Below are 21256 nucleotides of genomic sequence, written 5' to 3'. Positions count from 1 at the left end.
GATATCAAGGCACCAACACATGATGAAATTGAGGCTTCGAACCGATGTGTCCTTTGATTCAACAAAAGTATGTCATGAAAGTGCTTAACCAGGAGGATGCATGAAAAGCATCCTGAGTCTTCCCAGGCTCTTCCAGACCACGCCCCCGTGCACAACATCCATCCAATCCAACCCCAGCCCTGTCCCTTTAACATCTCTGCGATTTGTCTCCCTTCCATCCTCACGTTCACCCACCATTTTCTACCTATTGCAGCTCATCTCTCTCCCCCAGTCTTGCCCCTCCAATGCATCTTCCCCACTGCCAAACACAAACCTGAGGCTGAGGCACAGTGGCTGAAACACCCGGCACAGTTCCTGGCATGCAACAGTGAATAAACACCGCCTATGATCATAATACTAGACCACCAAGGAACGACGGCTTCTATTTGCCTACACAGTGAGAGCTACACTCCTTGCATAGTTTGTTATTGTGTAGCCGCTAACTCACGTCCAGCTGTTCTGTAACCTCATGGACCGTAGCCCACCAGGCTCCTCCGTCCACAGGATTTCCCAGCCAAGAATATTGGAGCAGGTTGCTATTTCCTCCTCCAGGGGATCTTTCTGACCCAGGGACTGAATATGAACCTACTGCTTGGCAGGCTGATCCACCAGGGAAGCCCCTGCACAGTTTACAGGGCTCAGTAAGCTGACCCCATCTACTGTTCAAGGCACATCTTCCTCCCAACACACAGATTTGATTGTAATTTGCTCCAAATGCCAGTGTACCTAAGCCTCTACAAATTGCTGCATGGAAGGCCCTCACTTCTTGTCCAGCTGCTGAAATGAGCTCCAAATTCTCTTCCTTCTCCACAGGCCTCCAACAGGCAGAAGCCACCACTTCCTGGAGAAACCTCAGGATGTCTGGAGTTCACCCCTCTTGACACGTTATTAGTGCTCAAAGCTCTCATTCATTATCTAGGTTTTTTGGTGCTTTTGTCATTGTTAGTTTGGGTTTGGTATTTCTTTGTTCCCTGGACTATGAACTCCTGGCAGTAGGGATCAAATATTTCTCCATTCTTAATTTCTATCCTCTAACTCAAGGTGGTGTTTCGGTCAGAAGAAATCTCTCTCCTCCAGCAGGAACGAGTGTGAAAGTCGGGGTGAAAACAATGCTGACCACTGAGTAAGCAGTCTAGTAAGGCAGAAACCAACTGTTAAAAGCAGAGACCACAAGCAGGTCAAGAATCAGAAGGTCACCATGCTTGGCAAACCCTGGAGCAGGCACTGCAATCAGAGCTGGCTCTCCCACCCACTGCCACGGCATGACACCCAGAGCTCAAAGGATCAAAAATGAAAAGCTAATAAATACATGCTGTCGAATAATTAAGGAAATGCAAGTGAAAACAATGAAAGGCCATTTTTCTTCTGTCACACTGACAAAAAGAAAAAATAATTCACAGGGTTGCATAAAATGTAGGCAAAGAAACGCATACAGTCCACTGATGTATTACTTTGGCGAAGGTACCCATTTTTCCCACAGCCCTATAAACAAAGGAAACCCACACTGAAGGCTTTGATGACCTAGAGGACTGAGGGGGTTGGGTGTGAATGAGACAAATCCCTCTCATTTCCCAGGCCGGTCTAAGTCCTGGGCATGTCACCAACCAGGAAGACACGGAGAACGGAGAAAGGCCAGAGGTCCTTCCAGGGCACACGAGGATCTGAACAGGCGCACCACAGCAGAGCATTTGCACATGGTCACCTCCTGTTGGGACACACACAGCACAGCGCAGTGTGATGTGAGCAGTGCCCCTGCCGCAGACGGAACAGTCATGTGGCTGGAGACAGAGGGAAACTGGTCCCCCACACTCTCTGAGTCGCCTCCGCACAGTTCGGGCTGTCCGTCAGCTTCCTCTGCACAGCACAGTGCCTGCTGCCTGTGCCACACCCTCTCAAGCAATAAACTAACCCTGGCTAGAGAAGGCAAGGATCTCTGCCACTCTCTGGAGTCCCAGATTACGCACAAGGTGGCTCAGTGGCGAAGGATCCGCCTACCAGTGAAGGAGACAAAGGTTTGATCCCTGGGCTGGGAAGATCCCCTGGAGAAGGAAATGGCAGCCCAACCCACTACAGAATTCTTGCCTGGAAAACTCCATGGACAGAAGAGCCTGGCAGACTACAGTGCCTGGGGTCGCAAAGAGTCGGATGTGACTGAGCACAGCACACACACGTTAAGCATCTGGCATGTAGAATTACAGACGGCAAGTCACTGAAATGTGGCGGCCCCTCCTCTAGCCAAGGATGAGGTTCTGGGTTTGCCACCACTGCTCCAGGCCAGAGCGTCAGAGCACAGCCACAGATGGGATGGACCCCAGGCCAGCCGCCGTGCCCACAAGACCATCCACCTGTACCAGAAGCAACAAGCTCATGAAGAAGGGCAGCAGGGTAGAAAACACCGAGCCAGTGACCACCACACTGTCGTGCTCAGTCACCTCAGTCGTGTCTGACTCTTTACGACCCCATGGACTGCAGCCCTCCAGGCTCAGAGTTCTGTCCACGGAGTTCTCCAGGCAAGAGTACTGGAGTGGGTAGCCATTCCCTTCCCTGGCGGATTTTACCGACCCAGGGATCAAACCCACGTCTCCTGTATTGCAGGCGGATTCTTTACCCATTGAGCCACCTGGGAAGCCCCCAGTCACTGTTGAAACACTTATATTTCCATTGTGTAAGGACAAACTGGCTGCAGGCGGCCAGAATTAGGAGAAAGCAGCTTATATTACCATAAACAGGCCCCTGAAGCCCCTTTGCTTCCTGAGAAAGCCAGTCATTAGATCAGGGGAAATAACCAATGATCCCAGAAAAACACCGAAGTGCCTGAATATGCTATGATGGTCAGTATTTTAGGTACATCCTACAGTGAGTCGTTCTCGGCTGGGCAACACGGGCCCCCAACAGTTGTAGATCCAAGATGCATTCTCCACACTCGCCTGCAGGGAGTGCTGTGCTAGCAAGTACAACTTGGTTCACATCAGGGGCTCTCACTACACTAAAGACCTACTTTTTTCTGGGAAATTTCTCCAAGAAAGATGTAGGAAATATCACAGTCTGATGAACTGGGCCCAAAGGACGGTTTTCAGAAGGAGGAGGGCAGGGTCCCAAACGCCGTGGGTTCCTGGTAGAATTTCAGTCTAAATTTTCCTCCCCAAAGCTTCCCTTGTGGCTCAGCCGGTTAAGAATCTTCCTGCAATACGGAAGACCTGGGTTCGATCCCTGGGTTGAGAAGACCCCCTGGAGGAGGGAAAGGCTACCCACTCCAGTATTCTGGCCTGGAGAATCCCATGGACTATACAGTCCATGGGGTCGCAAAGAGTTGGACACAACTGAGCGACTTTCACTTCACTTGACCGAGGGAGCCACCCATCAGCCAGGCCGGCAGGATCCCTCAGAACCAGAAGCAGCAAGAAGAAGGTCTCTCCATGCATTTCTGGGAAAGACTAATGTGTCAGGTCAAGTCCAAACTCTGAGAGAGGGGCCAAACGAATCCACAAAACAGCATCAGCAGGGTTCCTTCTGAGTTAACGCCTAGAACAGACCATTTATCCAGGGCTGACTTTTACTCAATTGAGACAGTAAACACGCAGATCTAATGCAAACAGCCAGACACAGGCAGACACTCGCTTCCGACTCCTCCTTTTACACGGAGCATTCGGTATTTGTGGGCAAAGGAAGATGGACAGTATGAATGGCATCCATAAACACCATTCAGAGAGTTATATGCATTTAGACATGCTGTTCACTATGGTGACCTGCTTTACTCCAACACAGCAAAGGCAGAAATTCACAGAGCTGCAAATTCTGAAATAATACCAGTGCCACTCAAGAAATACTCATTGAACATGCCAACCCCTGTGGTATTTGCTACAAACATATCTTGGCTTCAAGCTATATGTACACATGTTTGTTTGCTAGATTTCTGTGTTTCTTTAATTTATAACAACAACAACTACTAAGAAGAATAGGAAGATACGGAAATAGAAAGCCTAAATTTACCTTCCAGTCTGTTATTAGTCAGAACATTTAGGGTAACCGATGTCCTGGGACTGAGGGGATTTTTCAAAAGAAAGTCCCAGCAAACTGGGATGAGTTGCTCACCCTATTTCTATGCCATTGATCAAATGTCTAATATTCTCCTCGGCTTACATGTAGATAACCAGGTCCCCCTGGATCTCGGCCATCTTCAGCTTGGTTCTCACCAGAAAGCACTCGGTCTGCTAACCACACTGCTTTCAGAGCTTGCTGTGTTCCAGCAGCAGAGGCCAGAGACTTCTTGCCAGAAGGGGCTCCTACAGCTAATTTTAGTGAGCATGTTCTATGTGCTGGACACAGTTCTAAATGCTCTACTTGAACTCCCTCACATAATCCTCACAAAGGTCTTATTATTTTTACGCATTTTACAAATAAGGAAACCAAGGCTCAGAGATGTTGATTCATTTCCTCAAGCTCACAGAGCTAGCACCTCTAAGCACTTCTTAGAGCATAGAGTGATCCTTCTAAAATCTTAAGTCAAATCATATCATGCCTCTCCTTAGAATTCTCCAGTGAATTTTCATTTCCCTCACAGTAAAATCCAAGGTGCATATCATAGCCAAGAAAATCCCGTATAGCCCCTCCTCCAGTCAACCTACTTGTACCTGACTTATATTGTCCTAATATTGTCCACTCACTTTCTGGGCAAAGTGCTCTGCTAGTTTCCTCCCCCACTGGCCCGAACAAGTTCCTATGCCATCCCTCTGTTGGCAGAGTCAACCCTATTGAGAACAGCAAACACAAGCTCTTTCCCTCTCTTTCACACATACATAACTTATTCTTTTATATATAGAGATTTGTATGTTAATTTATTATTTGTCCACTACCCACCCGGATACAACATCAATGTGAGCAAGGAATATGCATTAAACATGCCAACCCATGTGGTATTTGCTACAAACGTATCTTGGCTTGAAGTTACATGTACACGTTTGTTTGCTAGATTTCTGTGTTTGTTTAATTTATAACAACAATAACTACTAAGAAGAATATTGAGGACAAAGAGGTTTAACATGTTTGACAAATGAATTAATCAATAATGAAGCCGGGACCAAAACCCAAGCAGGCTGACTCTGGAGCCTGAGCTCTTAACCTATGCTCTACCATCCCCTTCCTAGGGAAACCATCCCACGTCAGGAAGGGAGCTTAGCCACGTAAATCCCAAGACGTCGCAGGACCAACAATGTCAGCAGAACTTTCAAGAGAGCTCCATGAGCTGGCTTGAAGCCCCAGTGTCATTTCCACCTGGCACTCACCTTAATTAGAATGTTTAAAAAGGTTTTAAAAGGCTTAAAATCAGAGAAGAGTGTAACAACACGAAACTTCACTTCCTGCTTTGGTTTATAGAGGGGCTTGTCTGTTTGAATGAAGACAGTCATTCTCTTGGTCTCAAATGATAAGCGCGTACTATTTGAGAATAAAATCTCATCCTGGGCACGTCCAGTGACACGGAGCTCATACATCTCATCGGCACTGTTCAGAGGTAGCTGGGGGGGAAAAAAAGAAGACATCAGATGTATCAAGGTCTCATCGTTTTACCTCAAAAATGTTTTTAATTGTAAGTTAGAATTGAAGTTTTAAATATACAGTATTATCAGAAGTAATTGCAACGTTGAAAAATGTGCTACTCTTAGGCACCACAATTAAAAATTTTGTTTTCCCTCTTTCCACACCCTGGTGTTTGCTCTCTAGTTAAATCTCAAGGTTCCCAGACTGCAGGAGCCTCGCCCCACAGCCCTGTCAGCAGTCACCTTGTCACTTCCTATTCCAAGTACAAACTCTTCTGCATGTACAGTCACTGTGAGTCAGAACACCCTTCAGCATTCGCTTCCGAGCCTTACCCTGCCTGAGGCAGCCCAAAGGCACATTTGCACAAGACTGGTTTTCTTGCCCTTCTCTCTCCAGGATCTCTTACCTGTGCCAAGATGCACTCTCTTGCCCAACCTTGTGCATCGTGTCATAGTCCTGGTAGGTCTGATGGCACCAATACTGTTACTGTGTCTGTCACTAGTGGAAATCCTACCTTCTAGCATTGACAGACCAGAAGCCACACTTGGCAACTTACACACGCCGCGTCGTTCCACCTCACAACAATCCTTCAGGGGGATGCTCTAACAAATGCCAGGTTACAAACCAGGAACCTGGGGGGCTTGGAAGAGTGAAAGAAGTTGCGCCAGGTCACTAGCTGAGATTCAGACCCGGGATGAGCTATATACTCTAAGGAGAGCCTTCATGTGGTGGTTTTAAAATATGTCCACACTGCTATATTTAACACAGATACCCAAAAGGGACCTACTACTGTCCAGCACATGGAACTCTGCTCAATGCTATGGGACAGCCTGGTTGGGAGGGGAGTTTGGGGGAGAAATCCATTCACGTATCCAACATGTGCATGTATGGCTGAGTCCCTTTCCTGTTCATCTGAAACTATCACAAGGCTGTTAATCAGCTATAGCCCAACACAAAATAAAAAGCTTTTTTAAACAAAACATGTCCAAATATTTTTTGACCCTTCTCCTTGCAAAAGGGAAAGCCTAAATCTCCAGTGACCTGCTCCTCGGGAGTAGAATGAGGCTGTGTCGTTAACCAGATACCTTCTGCCTGGTTCTCTCTTTCTCAGATCCGAGGCTCTGGGGGAAGTCAGCTGCCATGCAATGAGGACACTCAAGAGGCCCGTGAGAGTCCATATGGGGAGGGACAGAGGCCAACAGCCACAGCCCACCTGCCAGCCGCGTGAATAGCGACCTTCCCGGGGACCCCCAGGCTCGGGGTCGCCTGCAGAGGTCAGCAGCTCGGACACAGGAAGCGCCGTCTCCTGAGACCCCACGTCAGACCTGCTCAGCTACACAGCCCCCAGCTTCCCGACCCACAGAAAGTGTGCAAAGTAATAAAATTCTCTGACTGTTTTACACCAGCATTTGGGGACCATAGGTTACACAGCAGGAGATAACTAATACACTTGAGTTTTAGTTCATTTTCATATTCCTAACCCCGAGATTCTGAAATGATGGTCTGCCTCCTTTGGAAAAATAAGATTTGCCCACAGAGGGCTCTGAGGAAATTTTCCAGCAATAGCAGCCACCAAAAAGCCAGCAATACGGATAAGAATATGAAAGAGACATGATGAACCGCGAACACAACAGGGAGAAAAGTACTGATGTTCCCAATTTACTCAGAAAAGCATTTTAAAAATAAGATGACTTCATGGATGGAGAAATGAGTAGACAGATTAAATATGTGATAAAGCTAGTACAGTAAAACATTAACAGTAGATTCGAAGTGGTAGCTATAAGCCTGTTCACTACGAAACTCTTTCAGATTTTTTTGATATTTAATATTTTCATAATAAACTGTTAGGAGAAACAGTCATATCTCCTTCAAATGACCTCTAGTACTGATTTTTGCTTTCCTTTAACAAACATTCCCTGAGCACCTTCAAGCTTGGAATTCAACGTGAACCAAAGATGTACACCCTAGAGGGCTGAGAACCTAGCCCAGCACTTGCATCCTTCTATTCTGTTCTCTCAAACGATGCTTCAGTCCTCAGATTCTTTTAAACGGAGTGTTCAATACTGTAAGCATGTTCACAAGAGTACACGTGAAAGTCGCTCAGTCGTGTCCGACTCTTTGTGACCCCCTGGACTACACAGTCCATGAAATTCTCCAGGCCAGAATACCAGAGTGGGTAGCCTTTCCTTCTCCAGGGGATCTTCCCAACCCAGTGATCGAACCCAGGTCTCCTGCACTGCAGGCGGATTCTTTACCAGCTGAGCCACAAGGGAAGGTAAGCAGGAAAATATATATGCCAGGAACCAGTATATCATTTGCTTGTATATGCCACAGATTAGTGGCACAGAGGCCCCAGAACAGACAGTAGATTAAAGTAGTATTAGTCGCTCAGTCGTGTCCAACTCTTGGCTACCTCATGGACTATAGCTCACCAGGCTTCTCTGTCCATGGAATTCTCCAGATAAGAATACTGGAATGGGTTGCCATTCCCTTCTCCAGGGTATCTTCCCAAACCAGGGATCGAACCCAGGTCTCTGCATTGCAGGCAGATTCTTTGCCATTTGAGCCACCAGGAAAGCCCCAGTAGATTAAAGACTTAAACCAAATTAATGATGCAGAGGCCTGCAACCAAAGACTTATTAACCACGAAAAGTCAGTTAGAGAATTAGAAGCGACACAAAGGTGTCCAAGGACTCCTCCTGCCTCCTGCTCCATCCTCCTTCAGGGAGTTGATACCAAGAGGGGACAGTGCTGCCTCTCTGCTCCTTTCAGTTACCATAATTCTCTTGTTCAACCCTCCCCTGGTAGAAACCCCACCTCCTCACAGGCAAAATGTGGGCGGTTTAGGACCCTCAAAGTCTTGGGGACGATCCGAGGGCTGGAAAGTCAGAGGTAACAATATGGACTTTCAGAGTGGACCTTGGATGTCCCCCTGAATCGGGGGGCACCCCTGCACGGCTCAGGGTGTCACCATCACCGTGGGTGTCAGTACAGACCCTGGCCCTCCACTGGTAACAGTGGAGGGCATAGTGAGAAGGAGGCTGGAGAAAATACTGGGGATGTTAAGCGATCCCCATGAAAGAGTCTCCCTGTGCCGGACCCACAGAGTTGTAACCTGCTCCCGACGGTGGTGAGGATCAAAGGTAGCAAACCTCCCGAATCTCTGATGGTAAACTGCCTCCCACCTTCTCCCACAATTACTGAAAAGAGTTCCCTGAACTGGTAATAGAGGGGCTCCTTACCTCGTATACCAGAACCAATTATTTATGTGCAGAGATTTTGGATCCTATGTGTTCAGCTGAAGTCGCAGGGCGGGGGAAAGATGTGGTTCCCAGAGACAGACACTGTCTGAGAGCAGGACAAGAGGCCGGGGGTGCTCAGTCCCCAGGACTTAGATCAACAAGATATCAACCAGCACCTGAGCTGAGCGCTGCTGATTCTCAGTTATGCTAAGAATGTTCTGGGTATCCATAAACACAAACCCTCCAGGTGGATGACAGCTCTCCACCCAGAGTACATGACAGAGGGTTGCTCGGGAAAGTCCCTAATGGACAATAAATCCCAAAGTGACAACAGATTCCTGATTCTAATCTGGCCCATCTAAAACCATCTCACCTTCTCTGAAAGATTAACTGTCTTAAGGAAACTGAGACAACACAAGAGTATTTAATACTACTTTATTTCACTAATAACTCCAGTTACCAAAAGTAATGGCAATTTCAAATAACTTTCTAAATAAAACTGAGAAACTTAAGATGATAGTTTCTATTTTAAAATATATTAGTAATTAAACATTAAAGGCATTCTAATTTTATTAGGAGGTTGGGATTAACATATACATACTATTATATGCAAGATGGGGCTTCCTGAGTGGCTCAGTTGGTATAGAAGCTTCCTGCAATGCAGGAGACCTGAGTTCGATCCCTGGGTTGGGAAGATGCCCTAGAGAAGGAAATGGCAGCCCACTCCAGTATTCATGCACGGAGAATTCCATGGACAGAGGCTACAGGCCACAGTCCATGAGATCACAAAGATTCAGACACAGCTGTGCGACTTTCACTTTCATATGTAAGACAGATATTCCACAAGGACCTACTGTATAACACAGGGAACTATACTCAATATTCTGTAATAATTTATATGGGAAAAGATCCAAAACAGAATAGATGTATGTATATGCATACATGATTCACTTTGCTGTATACCTGAAACTAACACAACATTGTATCAACTATCCTCCAATATAAAATTTTAAAAATTTTAAGCATTTTAATTTTAAAAGCCACTCCCTCATTTTACATTTTATTTACAAAGAGAATAACAGAAACTTTTTGTAGCATATTTTATATAAAAAACAACCTTTATGTTAAGCATAAATTGCTTTTTTAATTTACTTCTTACTGAAGGCTGACTTCACTATATCAGAAGCAGAAAAAATGAGCCAGTCAGATATTAAAAACACACTTGTTTTAACGCAGCCAAAATATTCACATTTTATAGCAAAAATTCATGAGTACCTTAAAAACTAATTTTAAATATTATATTTGCAAACATCAGAATGCAAGTACTCTTTTAAAGATGGGTCTATTTTCATTGAACACTCATAAAAATGCAGAACCTTCTATTTTTGCCAAGCATTATCAAATTTTCCCAGACACTTTATGACTAAGTCTTTAAAGTTCTGTTTTACTAAAAAAGGATCTAGTCCTAAGCATAAGCTCTAGTAAAGTTTTCAACACGTAACTGCTGTATCTATATACAACAGAAATAATGTTAAAGACAAACAGGAGATACTGGGTTAAGTATTTCATACAGTTAAGACTTTTAAGAATAATAGTAGGGCTTCCCTGGTGGTCTAGTGATTAAAAAACCACCTGCCAATGCGGGGGACATGGGTTTGATCCCTGGTCCAGGAAGATCCCACATGCCTGTGTGCAACTAAGCCTCTGTGCCGCAGCTACTGAGCCTACGCGCTAGAGCCCGTGCTCCCCAACAGAGAAGCCACTGCAATGAGACGCCCGCGAACCCTGTCTAGAGAGCAGCCCTTGCTTGCTGCAACGAGAAAAAGCCCACGTGCAGCAACAAACACCCAGTGTGGCCAAAAATAAATTTAATTTTTTTTTAATTTAAAGAGTAACAGGAGTGAAATTTGCAGCTAATGATAAATGGGATGAGTACAGTTTAGAGGAGGCTTACTGGAATCCCAGCCCAAGTGCTCCGGTCCCACCCACACGCCTGCTCCTTCCAGTCTCACTACCCTCCAGCCAGCGCAGCTGTGGACTTCTTTGAGGAAAGCAGTTACTGTGCTTCAAGCTGTTCTTCCTGAACTTAAATCTCACCCTCTTCCGCTATCAGACAATTAAGTCACACAGGATTTATTTTAATCTTCTCATTGTAATACTCTTTCAACAGAGTTAAGGACACAGACATGGGGAGCCAGCACCTAATGTCTGAAGTCGTATTAACGCAGTCTAATATCTTATTGTCATTAAGTTTGGGGTTTTTTTAACCCCACTTTGCCTACTTATGCCTACACTTGCCCTGCCCCTACTTTCTATTTTACAGCAGTATATTTCTTAGTAAGGTAAGTACAAACATAATAGGCAAGAAATATAATAGTTATGAGAGGAGTATGTCAAGGCTGTATGTTGTCACACTGCTTATTTAACTTATACACAGAGTACATGGTGTGAAATGCCAAGCTGGAATCAAGATTGTCGGGAAAAATATTGGCAATCTCAGATACGCAGATGAAACCACTCTAATGGCAGAAAGCAAACAGAAACTAAAGAGCCTCTTGATGAGGGTGAAAGAATAGAGTGAAAAAGCTGGCTTAAAACTCAACATTCAAAAAACTAAGCTCATGGTCCCATCACTTCATGGCAAATAAAAGGGGAAAAATGGAAACAGTGGCAGATTTTATTTTTAGGGGCTCCAAAATCACTGCAGCCATGATTTTAACAGTGACTGCAGCCATGAAATTAAAAGACATTCACTCCTTGGAAGAAAAGCTATGACAAATCTAGAAAGTATATTAAAAAGCAGAGACATCACCCTGATGACAAAGGTCTGTATAGACAAAGCTATGGTTTTTCCTATAGTCAAGTACAGATGACTTGTACAGAGAGTTGAACCATAAAAAAGGCTGAGCACTGAAGAACTGATGCTTTCAAACTGTGGTGCTGGAGATTCTAAGAGTCCCTTGAATTGCAAAGAGATCAAACCAGTCAATCCTAAAGGAAATCAACCTGAATAATTGAAAGGATTGATGCTAAAGCTGAAGCTCCAACACTTAGCCTACCTGATGCAAAGAGCCGACTCACTGGAAAAGACCCTGACTCTGGGAAAAATTAAAAGAGGAAGGGGGTGTCAGAGGATGAGATGATTAAATAGCAATACTGACTCAGTGGACATGAATTTAAGCAAACTCCAGAGACAGTGAAGGACAGGGAAGCCTGGCATGTTGCAGGCCATGGGGTGGCAAAGAGACAGATACAACTTAGAGACTGAACAAAACCAAGGACTTTTTATAACGGATTGTTTGTGCTCACCCAGCCGCGTCTGACTCTGTGCAACTCCATGAACTGTAGCCCACCAGACACCTCTGTCCACGGAATTTTCCAGGCAAGAATACTGAAGCAGGCTGCCATTTCCTCCTCCAGGGGGAGGAGCTGTTTGGGAGCACTATATATTCTCCAAGAGCGTGAAAAGTGGAAAAGTGTTCGTCACTCAGTAATGCCCAACTCTTTGTGATCCCACTGACTGTAGTCCCCCTACCCCCAACAAGGCTCCTCTGTCCAAGGAATTCTCCAGACAAGAATAGCAAAGTGGGTAGCCATTCCCTTCTCCAGGGGATCTTCCCGACCCAGGGACTGAACCAAGGTCTCCAGCACTGCAGGCAGATTCTTTATCACCGACCCACCAGGGAAGCCCATTCCCTAAGAACTCCCCCTCAAAATGAATGTGGTTTCTGAATGTGCTTAATAAGCAAACTTCAAGAGGTAATAGGGAACCTGGCTTATTGGGAGATGCTGACCCTACATAAGTGTGTAATGTGTCAAGGTCAAAGTCATTACTCATCTAGTCCCAGAAAAGTACACCAAATTGTCCTCTTGGTGGATGCTGTGTTTAACTGTACATTAAATGTGTGAAGCTCCAAAAGAAAACAGTTACAGACTTCCAAATTAAAGCTATGAGAAGTAGGACTAGTTAAGCAACATTGAATAACGAGGTTTCCTTTTTTTTAAGATATAAACTTATTTACTATAATTGGAGGTTAATTACTTTACAATATTGTATTGGTTTTGCCACACACCAACACGAATCCGCTAACTCCTCCCACTTCTACAGCAGATGCCACAGCATGTTCACATCTCATTTCACCTCCAGGGTAGCCTCTGTGAAACAGACTACACTTTTATCCCCTTCTCCAGGGCTGGGACCACGGTGAGGTGAGCCAGGCACTTGCCTCAAGTGCAAAATTTAAGAGGGTGCCAAAAAACTCAATAATCCAGTAACTCAATAATAATAGCAAAAAACTCAATAATAAATAGCAAAAGCAATACAGAATTATGAAACAAAAAAAATCAAAATTTTAATCAAAGATAGGATCAGTATCAATTACTGATTTTTATTTGTTTGTTTGGCTTCAAGCAGCAATTCTGCTCAACAAGGCACTGCCCTTTTCCAGGACAAACAAACTGGGAGGGAGCAACAATGACACGCCCAAGGCTGCTGCGCTCATTAGGGCAGAAGCAGGACCAAACCCACCCAGGTCCCTGTGCGGAGAGTCCAAGCCAGTTCCCCTCAGGAAGTTCTCTATTTTACAAAAGGAAAATCTCCACTATGCATCTGAAGAGGCTAATAACCAATCTCCCTGGAGTAATATCATTCTTAAATAATCTGAAGGTGGAACTGAACTCAAGCCAAACTCACAAGGCACGTAAATCAATATGAAAGTCAAAAACATCGGAAATTCATTTCACTGACACGATGCACAATTATGAAACCAAATTTTTAAAATAAATACTTACTGATGGAAGAATAAGTGTCTTGAAAGAGCCTAAAAAGGAAAACAGGGAAGAAAACAGTCATAATTTGAATATGATGATATAACATAAAACTCATTAAGACTCTCCTAATAGTCTTTCAAATATACAGGGTATCATAAACTTACTAAATCACAAATTTCTTTAGCCAAGCCAAAACAACTTTATTAAAGCCCAGAACACAAGTGGGCAAACCTCTCCCCAAAAACCGGGCTCTGCTTCTCTTTTCCACGTTCATTTCTGGTGTCAGTGTTGCTACTGCTTCTCTCGCTGTTTTAAGATTAAACATGTTTGAGGGACACTTCATACCGTGAACAGAAGGAAGCTGAGGTTCACTTCTAATGAACATTTCTCATATACTCATGACAGACAGAAAAAAGGAAGGCATTAGTCACATCAGGGGTGAGCTGGGACTCCTAACTGACCCACTAGTATTAAAACGATGCAGACTTTTTTCATGTAAGTTACTAAACAAAGACTGCTAATTTAACTCATGTCAACTTCTCATCAAATCTATTTACTGCTAGGGAAAAATGTTCCAAGTTAAAAATAAAACAGTACTTATTCGAAGTTCCCATTTAAGTGACATGAATTTATAGGTGGTAACAGGCCCTCAGTTTCTTCATTCATTTAAGAAACACTTATTAAGGGTAACCCAGTAAATAAGACAGACACAGCCCTTCTCCTCCTGGAGGCCATGGGCGTCTACCCCGTGGGAACAGACAGGCATAGCATGCAGCAGGGGTCAGGCCGGTGGCTTCTGCAATCAGACCACTAGTCCTGTCCTTGACATGTTACCTAATTCTCCAGGTTCAATTTTTTTATCCACAGAGCTTCCCTGCTAGTCCAGTGGCTGAGTCGGCCTTGCAACACAGGGAATGCAGGATGAATCCCTGGTCGGGAGCTAAGGCCCCACATGCTGCAGGGAAAGCCATCACGCTGCAACTAGGACCCAATGCGGCCAAATTTTAAAAATAAATACTTTTTTAAAAAATCTTTGAAATCAAAGAGCTAAATAAATGGAGAGACGCTCAATGTTCATAAATAGAACAACTCAATTATCAAGACATCAGTTCTTCCCAACTTGATCTTTCGAGTCAACGCAATCCTAATCAAAATCCCAGCAAGTGATTTTATGGATTTCAACAAACTGATTCTAAAGTTTACACGGAAAAGCAAAAGATGCAGACTAGCTAACCGTACTGAAGAATAAAGGTGGAGGAATGATGCTGCCTGACTTCAAGACTTACTATAAAGCCACAGTAATCAAGACCATGTGATTCCAGCAAAAGGATAGGCAGATCAATGGGACAGAATAGACAGCCTAGAAATAGACTCCATAAGTACAGCCAACCAATTTTTCTTATTACTTGTTACTGAAGTATAGTTGCTCTACAATCTTGTGTTCGTTTCTGCTGTATGGCAAAGCAAACCAGTTAAACCTGCATATACATCTACCCTTTTTTAGATTTCCTTCCCATTTAGGCCACCATAGAGCGCTGAGTCTAGAGGAGGGCAACCCACTCCACTACTCTTGCCTGGAGAATCCCATGGACAGAGGTGTCTGCTGGGCTACATTCCATAGGGTGGCAAAGAGTCGGGCACAACTGAATCGATTTAGCGCACACAGCACTGAGCAGCGCTTCCTGTGCTACACGGTAGGTTCTCATTAGTTACTCTTTCACACACAACAGTGTACGTGTCAGTCCCAGTCTCCCAGTTCATACCATTCCCCCTCCCCTGAGTAACCATAAGCTTGTTCACTGTATCTGTGACTCTATTTCTGCTTTGCAAATAAGCTCATCTGTACCATTTTTCTAGATTCCGCCTATAGGCAGTTTTAGGAGACAACTGTTTTTCTCTTTGACTTCACTCTGTATGACCATCTCCAGGTCCATCCACGTCTCTGCAATGGCACTATTTCATTCCTTTTTACAGTCCAGCAATATTCTACTGTACATCTGTACCACATCTTTATCCATACCTCTGCTGATGGGCACTGAGGTTGCTTCCATGTCCTGGCTATTGTAAATAGTGCTGCAATGAACTTCAGGGTGCATATATCTTTCTGAACTATGGTTTTCTCTGGATATATGCTCAGGAGTGGGATTGCCTGGATCATATGGTAGCTCTACTTTTAGGTTTTTGAGGAACCTCCATACTGTTCTCCATAGCGGCGGTAACCAATTTACATCCCCACCAACAGCATAGGAGGGTTCTCCTTTCAGGACACCTTCTCTAGCATTTATTATTTGTAGATTTTGGATGATGGCCATTCTGACTGATGTAAAGTGACACCTCACTGTAATTTTGATTTGCATTTCTCTAATAATTAATGATGTTGAATATATTTTCATCTGTTTGTGGGCCATCTGAATGTCTTCTTTGGAATGTCTATTTAGATTTTCTGCCCATTTTTTGATTGGGTTGTTTTTTTTATATTGAGCTGCATGGGCTGTTTGTATATCTTAAAGATTAATCCCTTGTCAGTTGGTTTATTTTAAAATATTTTCTCCAATTCTGAGGGTTGTCTTTTCTTTAGTTTATTCTTTCCTTTGCTATGCAAAAGCTTTTAAATAAATTAGGTCCCATTTGTTTATTTTTGCTTCTACTTTCATTATTCTAGGTAGTCAACTTATCTTTGACAGGAAAAAAAAAAGATTTTAGGGCAGTAAAAATACTTTGTATGACATTATAATGATGAACAAATTGTCACTATACATTCAACAAAACCCACAGAATTTACACCACCAAGAGTGAATCTTAATGTAAACATGTAACCTATGAAGTTTGGGAGATTATGAAATAACAACACAGGTTCATCCTTGGTAAGAAAAATAATGTACCATTCTTATGAGCAATACTGATAATAGGGAAAGCTAGGCATGCATGATGTAAGGAATAATATGGGAAATCTATAAAAATAATTTTTCATTTATGTGAATGTTCAGATTGAATATTATGATGATAATGGCCAGATAACTGGAACATTCAAATGAATACTGGAGTATAACCTACAGAATAAAATAAGAGTCTATGAATTTGTGCTGGTATATTATTTAAATGAGGGAGAAGAAAAAGTTACTCTTTTTTTTTACTATTTTTAATTAATTTTATTGAAGGATAGTTGATTTACAATGTTAATTTCTCCTGTAGAGCAAAGAGATTCTGTTATACATACACATTCTGAAAAAGTTATTCTTTACCATAGAATTCCAATTAATAAATGTAGAAGGAATCATGGAATTAGAAAATTTCACAACAATTATGATAATAACTGATTAAGACAAATTACCAATCTTGTATGTATATGTGGAAGGACTAAGTCTCGTGAGAAATAATAAACTATAGTTGTTTGAAGCTCCTAAGTGTTGAGTGTTTCATTCACAGCAATAGATAACTGGAACACATTTGAAATAAAAAAGATTCTCTAGCAATTTTAAGTATTAGTATCCTTATTTTACAAATGAGAACCTGAATCACAGTGACCTTAAGTGAGTTCCCCAAAGTCACATAAAAAAGAAGTAACAGAGCCGAGATTCTAAGCCACTGCCTCTGTTTCTACCAGCAACTGTACTTTTGTTCTTGTATTCTACCCACCTTTGATTACATAAAAGCTGCACATCCTGGGAAGCCTCTTTGTGTATGCTCCTGACTCATCAGTCAGACAGGTTCAAAATCACAGACTTTTGGACTCCCTTCTCCCCTCGACTCTACGTTAATCATCACCAGGAACCCAGATACTCTTCCATGATGTTTCTCCCCACCCTTAGAGGAGCTGCAGTGGTGGAGCTCATTAAAAAATTTGTGTAATACAAGAACCTTCCGAAAAGGAAATACAAACTGGACAATTTCTCAGCTCTTTTTATCACTTCTTCACACTACACAGTCTTGACACATTTGAAGCTAACTTCAAGATCGGAAAGGGGCTTCCCTGGTGGTGCAGAGGTTAAAGCGTCTGCCTGCAATGTGGGAGACCTGGGTTCGTTCCCTGGGTCGGGAAGATCCCCTGGAGAAGGAAATGGCAACCCACTCCAGTATTCTTGCCTGGAGAATCCCATGGACGGAGGAGCTTGGTGGGCTACAGTCCACGGGTCGCAGAGTCAGACACAACTGAGCGACTTCACTTTCACTTTCACTTTCAAGATCGGAAAAACTCACCTTCAAAGGAAACAACCACACGTGTCTAAGGTTGGTTCCCTGGGAAGCTAATTCTGAGATGGTGATGAAAAAGCAGGGCGTGCGCCTGGGACCAGCCCTGGAGAAGACTTGTGGAGGCAGGACTGGGGAGGAAGAGGGAAGAAGCTGCAACGCAGGCTCCAGACACATCCATCGGGAGCCCTCAGAAGCCAGTCCGACCCCTAGCTGCCCTGAGTAGGGTTGGCAGGGAAGCTGGGCCTCCCCCAAGGAGGGCGCGGGGCAAATCTCCCTAGTGGGCGCAGTCCCCGAGGAGTCAGCTCAGAAGGCAGTGGGCTGCAACATCCCCCAGTGACTTCAGAGAATAAGTCTTCATCCCTGATGCGCTGGTTCTGGGAGGGAGGCCATGGCACCCCACCACAGTGTCCCACAGTGGAATAAAATCAAAAATATTAAACTGCAAGGAGCTCTTCCCCCAACAAACCAGCATGCATGATTATAGAGAGTCACTGATTTTTCACATCTTTAACATAAACCATCAAGGCTGCCTGTTTTGTCAGCCCCATGACTGGAGGAAACAATGTGCTTCCTTTCTGCCAGGGCCCGACCAGAGAGTTACCTCCCATCACTGGCAAACTCACAAAGACTAGACTGCCAGTGTGTGCGTGTGTGCGTGTGTGTGTGCGTGTGTGCTGTGTTGGGGGCAGGAGACGGGGAGTAATTTATTTTTATCTACATGACACTAAGCAAGGAGAAAATTAAAAAGCAGCTTCGAGTCTACAATCCAAATAAATCCAGTAGGTTGATTAATAGGAGGTCAAGCATTGCAGCAATTCAAAGCCAGCTACCCAGATTTGAAGTGCAGGAAATCCCATTCATAGAAACTTTTCCTAATTTTTAAGTTTATTTATGTTTTAATTGAAGATAATTGCTTTACAGAATTTTGTTGTTTTCTGTAAATCGATATAAATCAGCTGAAGGTATACATGTACCCCCTGCCTCTTGAACCTCCCTCCCCATCCCACCCCTCTAGGTTGATATAGAGCCCCTGTTTGAGTTTCCTGAGTCACACAGCAAATTTTAATGCAGCTCTTCATAGAGTCAAAGTTTTGAGGAATTTTCTCATCAGAGAGAAACTGGAAGAGGGGGTGGACTGCAAGCCCGGGTCTCACTGCTCAGACAGGTGACCATGTCCACCATAGACCCAAGAAACACACAGCTGCCCCCAAAAGCTGGGGTGCAGAAGGAGAGAGGTCTGTCTACCCCTAAATCTGGCTGGACTCAGGAAGTGACTTGAAGAATGTGCAAAGAGATCCAACTTAAAGCCCCCTCACTTGTTCCATGTGTCCTTATTAAAAGGTCGACTTGAAGTACTTGACATTTTTTTTTAACTTGCTGTCTTCCCTCTAAATTTACAAGGGCAGCTTGGAATCTCCCAGGCACTGGGTAAGTCTTATTTGAAAGTCCTAACATTCTAGCAATAATTTACAGCAGCAAAATATAAAATTCAGAGCAGCGTGGTAGGAGTGCCAATGAGAAATAGTCATCTCTTTCTCTGGGGCTTCTAGGTTGAAGATGAAATAGATGGCATCTGCAAATTGTTGTGAGCATTTTTTCTCCCTTTTTCTGGGGCCTTTTGCTGAGACTCAGACACAGGAAATAGTAACCACCTCCCAAAAAGCTGCATGTCATTCTTAATCACTGACTAAACATACATTCTGTTCTGTGAAGCCCTTCTCAATGTTATTGCAGATAACTCTGTAAAACTCAGATCATTTTTGTGTTACTACCACAGAAAGTCGATCTTAACATCCTCCAGTGCTTTGGCCTTCCCAGAGCCACCAAAACCACTCAAAAGAAACCTTGTTTTAAAGCTTCACACTTGGCACAGGCCTGAGAGCTGGCCGTCATTTGATTTACAAATAGAGTCAAAGTTATTTTTAAATCGTGTAATAAGCATACTCGAAAACTAACCTTTCTTTAACTTTTTAAACACACTCCATTATGCCATAGGCTGCCTCTTCTGACATCTGTGCTCACCAAAAAGCTCTGCAGAAAATCGCTAAAGGAAAGGAGAGTGTGTAATTGGAAATCCAACTGGGTCCAGAAATATTCTCTATAGGAAAAAAAGGGTTTTCTATCATGTATGTGCCTGACTTAGTGTTTACTGGTGAATTACTTTTGACAGCTCTCTGCTGTTCAGTAATATACAATAAAGAACTTAAGGAAATCACCTTTTCAGCTAAAAAATTTGACCTCTTTACCAAATTAAATATTCTCTCAACAATACCCTCATTATTCAGCATTTTCTTTGATTACAAACGGACAAAGTGGTAAATGGGGTTTCCACCACAAATTTATGGAAGGCAAAACCTTAAAATATGATCCTGCTTCACGATTTAATGTCATTTTTAAGCCAAGGAACTCTTCGGTGAACTAACTCATTCTAGACAGAAAACAGAAGTGCTTTAAGCAAAACAAAACAAAAAAATGTCCTTCGGTCCCTTACATACTTCTTTACTTTTTTCTCTCTCCTGCCTCTCCTTGCTTACCTCCTTTACTTTTTTCTCTCTCCTGCCTCTCCTTGCTTACAAATCTCTTTTCTTTTTAAAGAATTTTACGGTTCTAGTTAGTTAGTCATTCACTGGCTACACTGGGGCTTTGCCGCTGCGCGCTTCTCTAGCTGTGGCGAGGGGGCCTACTCTCCAGCTGTGGCACGCGGCTTCTGGTTGCAGCGGCTTCTCTTTCTGCAAAGTAACCAGCTCCAGGGCACAGGGGCTTCAGGCTGCGGCTCCTGGCCCCAGAGCACAGGTGCAATGGTCGTGGCCCACAGGCTCAGCTGCCCCGAAGCATGTGGGATCTCCCTGGATCAGGGATCGAACCTGTATGTCCTGCCTTGGCAGGTGGATTCTTTACCACTGAGCCGCCACGGAGCCTCTACAAACTTCTTAATAAGAGTTTCATATACAATGTTTTGTTCCATTTAGACTGATGAAGTGTAAAATAGGTCAAATGAAAGCCCACTAAAAATAAAATAAATAAAATGGTACAATATAAACTAATTGTTAGGTGCTATACAAATGAAAAGCCATTTAAGCCAAGCTCTGGGCTGCTAAATATACAGGCCATTCATCATGTCAAGGTCAGCAATCTATAGCCCACAGGCCAAGTCTGGCCTATGCCCATTTTTATACAGTTCATGAACTAAAAATAGTTTGCATTTTAAATAGCTGGGGAAAATTTTAAAAAGAACAACGTTTTGTGACACATGGAAATTATACGAACTCCAAATTCAAGGTCCACAGATAAATTTCTGTCAGCACACGAGCACACTCCTTTGTTTCACACCACCTATGGCTGCTTGCACGCTACAGTGGCCAAGTAGCTGCAACCAAGACCACAGGCCAGCAAAACCTACTGCGCTGACCGTCCAGCCCTTTACAGAAAAAAAAAGTTCACTGACCCCTATGGTATGGTGTTCTTTTTAGAAAGATATA

The 21256-nt window shown here is 43.6% G+C and overlaps 1 protein-coding gene across 1 annotated transcript in view; it reads right to left on the bottom strand.

Annotated features, from left to right (window-relative positions):
* The window catches only part of CD109 (CD109 molecule), a 139800-nt gene that overhangs the window by 104076 nt on the left and 14468 nt on the right, over positions 1–21256 (bottom strand). Inside the window, exons 3-4 of the mRNA XM_012182386.4 lie at positions 13608–13636; positions 5322–5552 (exon numbers count right to left, since the gene is read on the bottom strand). Coding sequence (XP_012037776.3) covers positions 5322–5552; positions 13608–13636 — 260 coding nt within the window. The remainder of the gene's footprint in view (positions 1–5321; positions 5553–13607; positions 13637–21256) is intronic.

This window comes from Ovis aries, chromosome 8, assembly GCF_016772045.2.
Source record: "Ovis aries strain OAR_USU_Benz2616 breed Rambouillet chromosome 8, ARS-UI_Ramb_v3.0, whole genome shotgun sequence".
NCBI classification, from domain to species: Eukaryota; Metazoa; Chordata; class Mammalia; order Artiodactyla; family Bovidae; genus Ovis; species Ovis aries.
The sequence above is the reverse complement of the archived record's forward strand: the minus strand, read 5'-3'. Positions and strand labels throughout refer to the sequence as shown.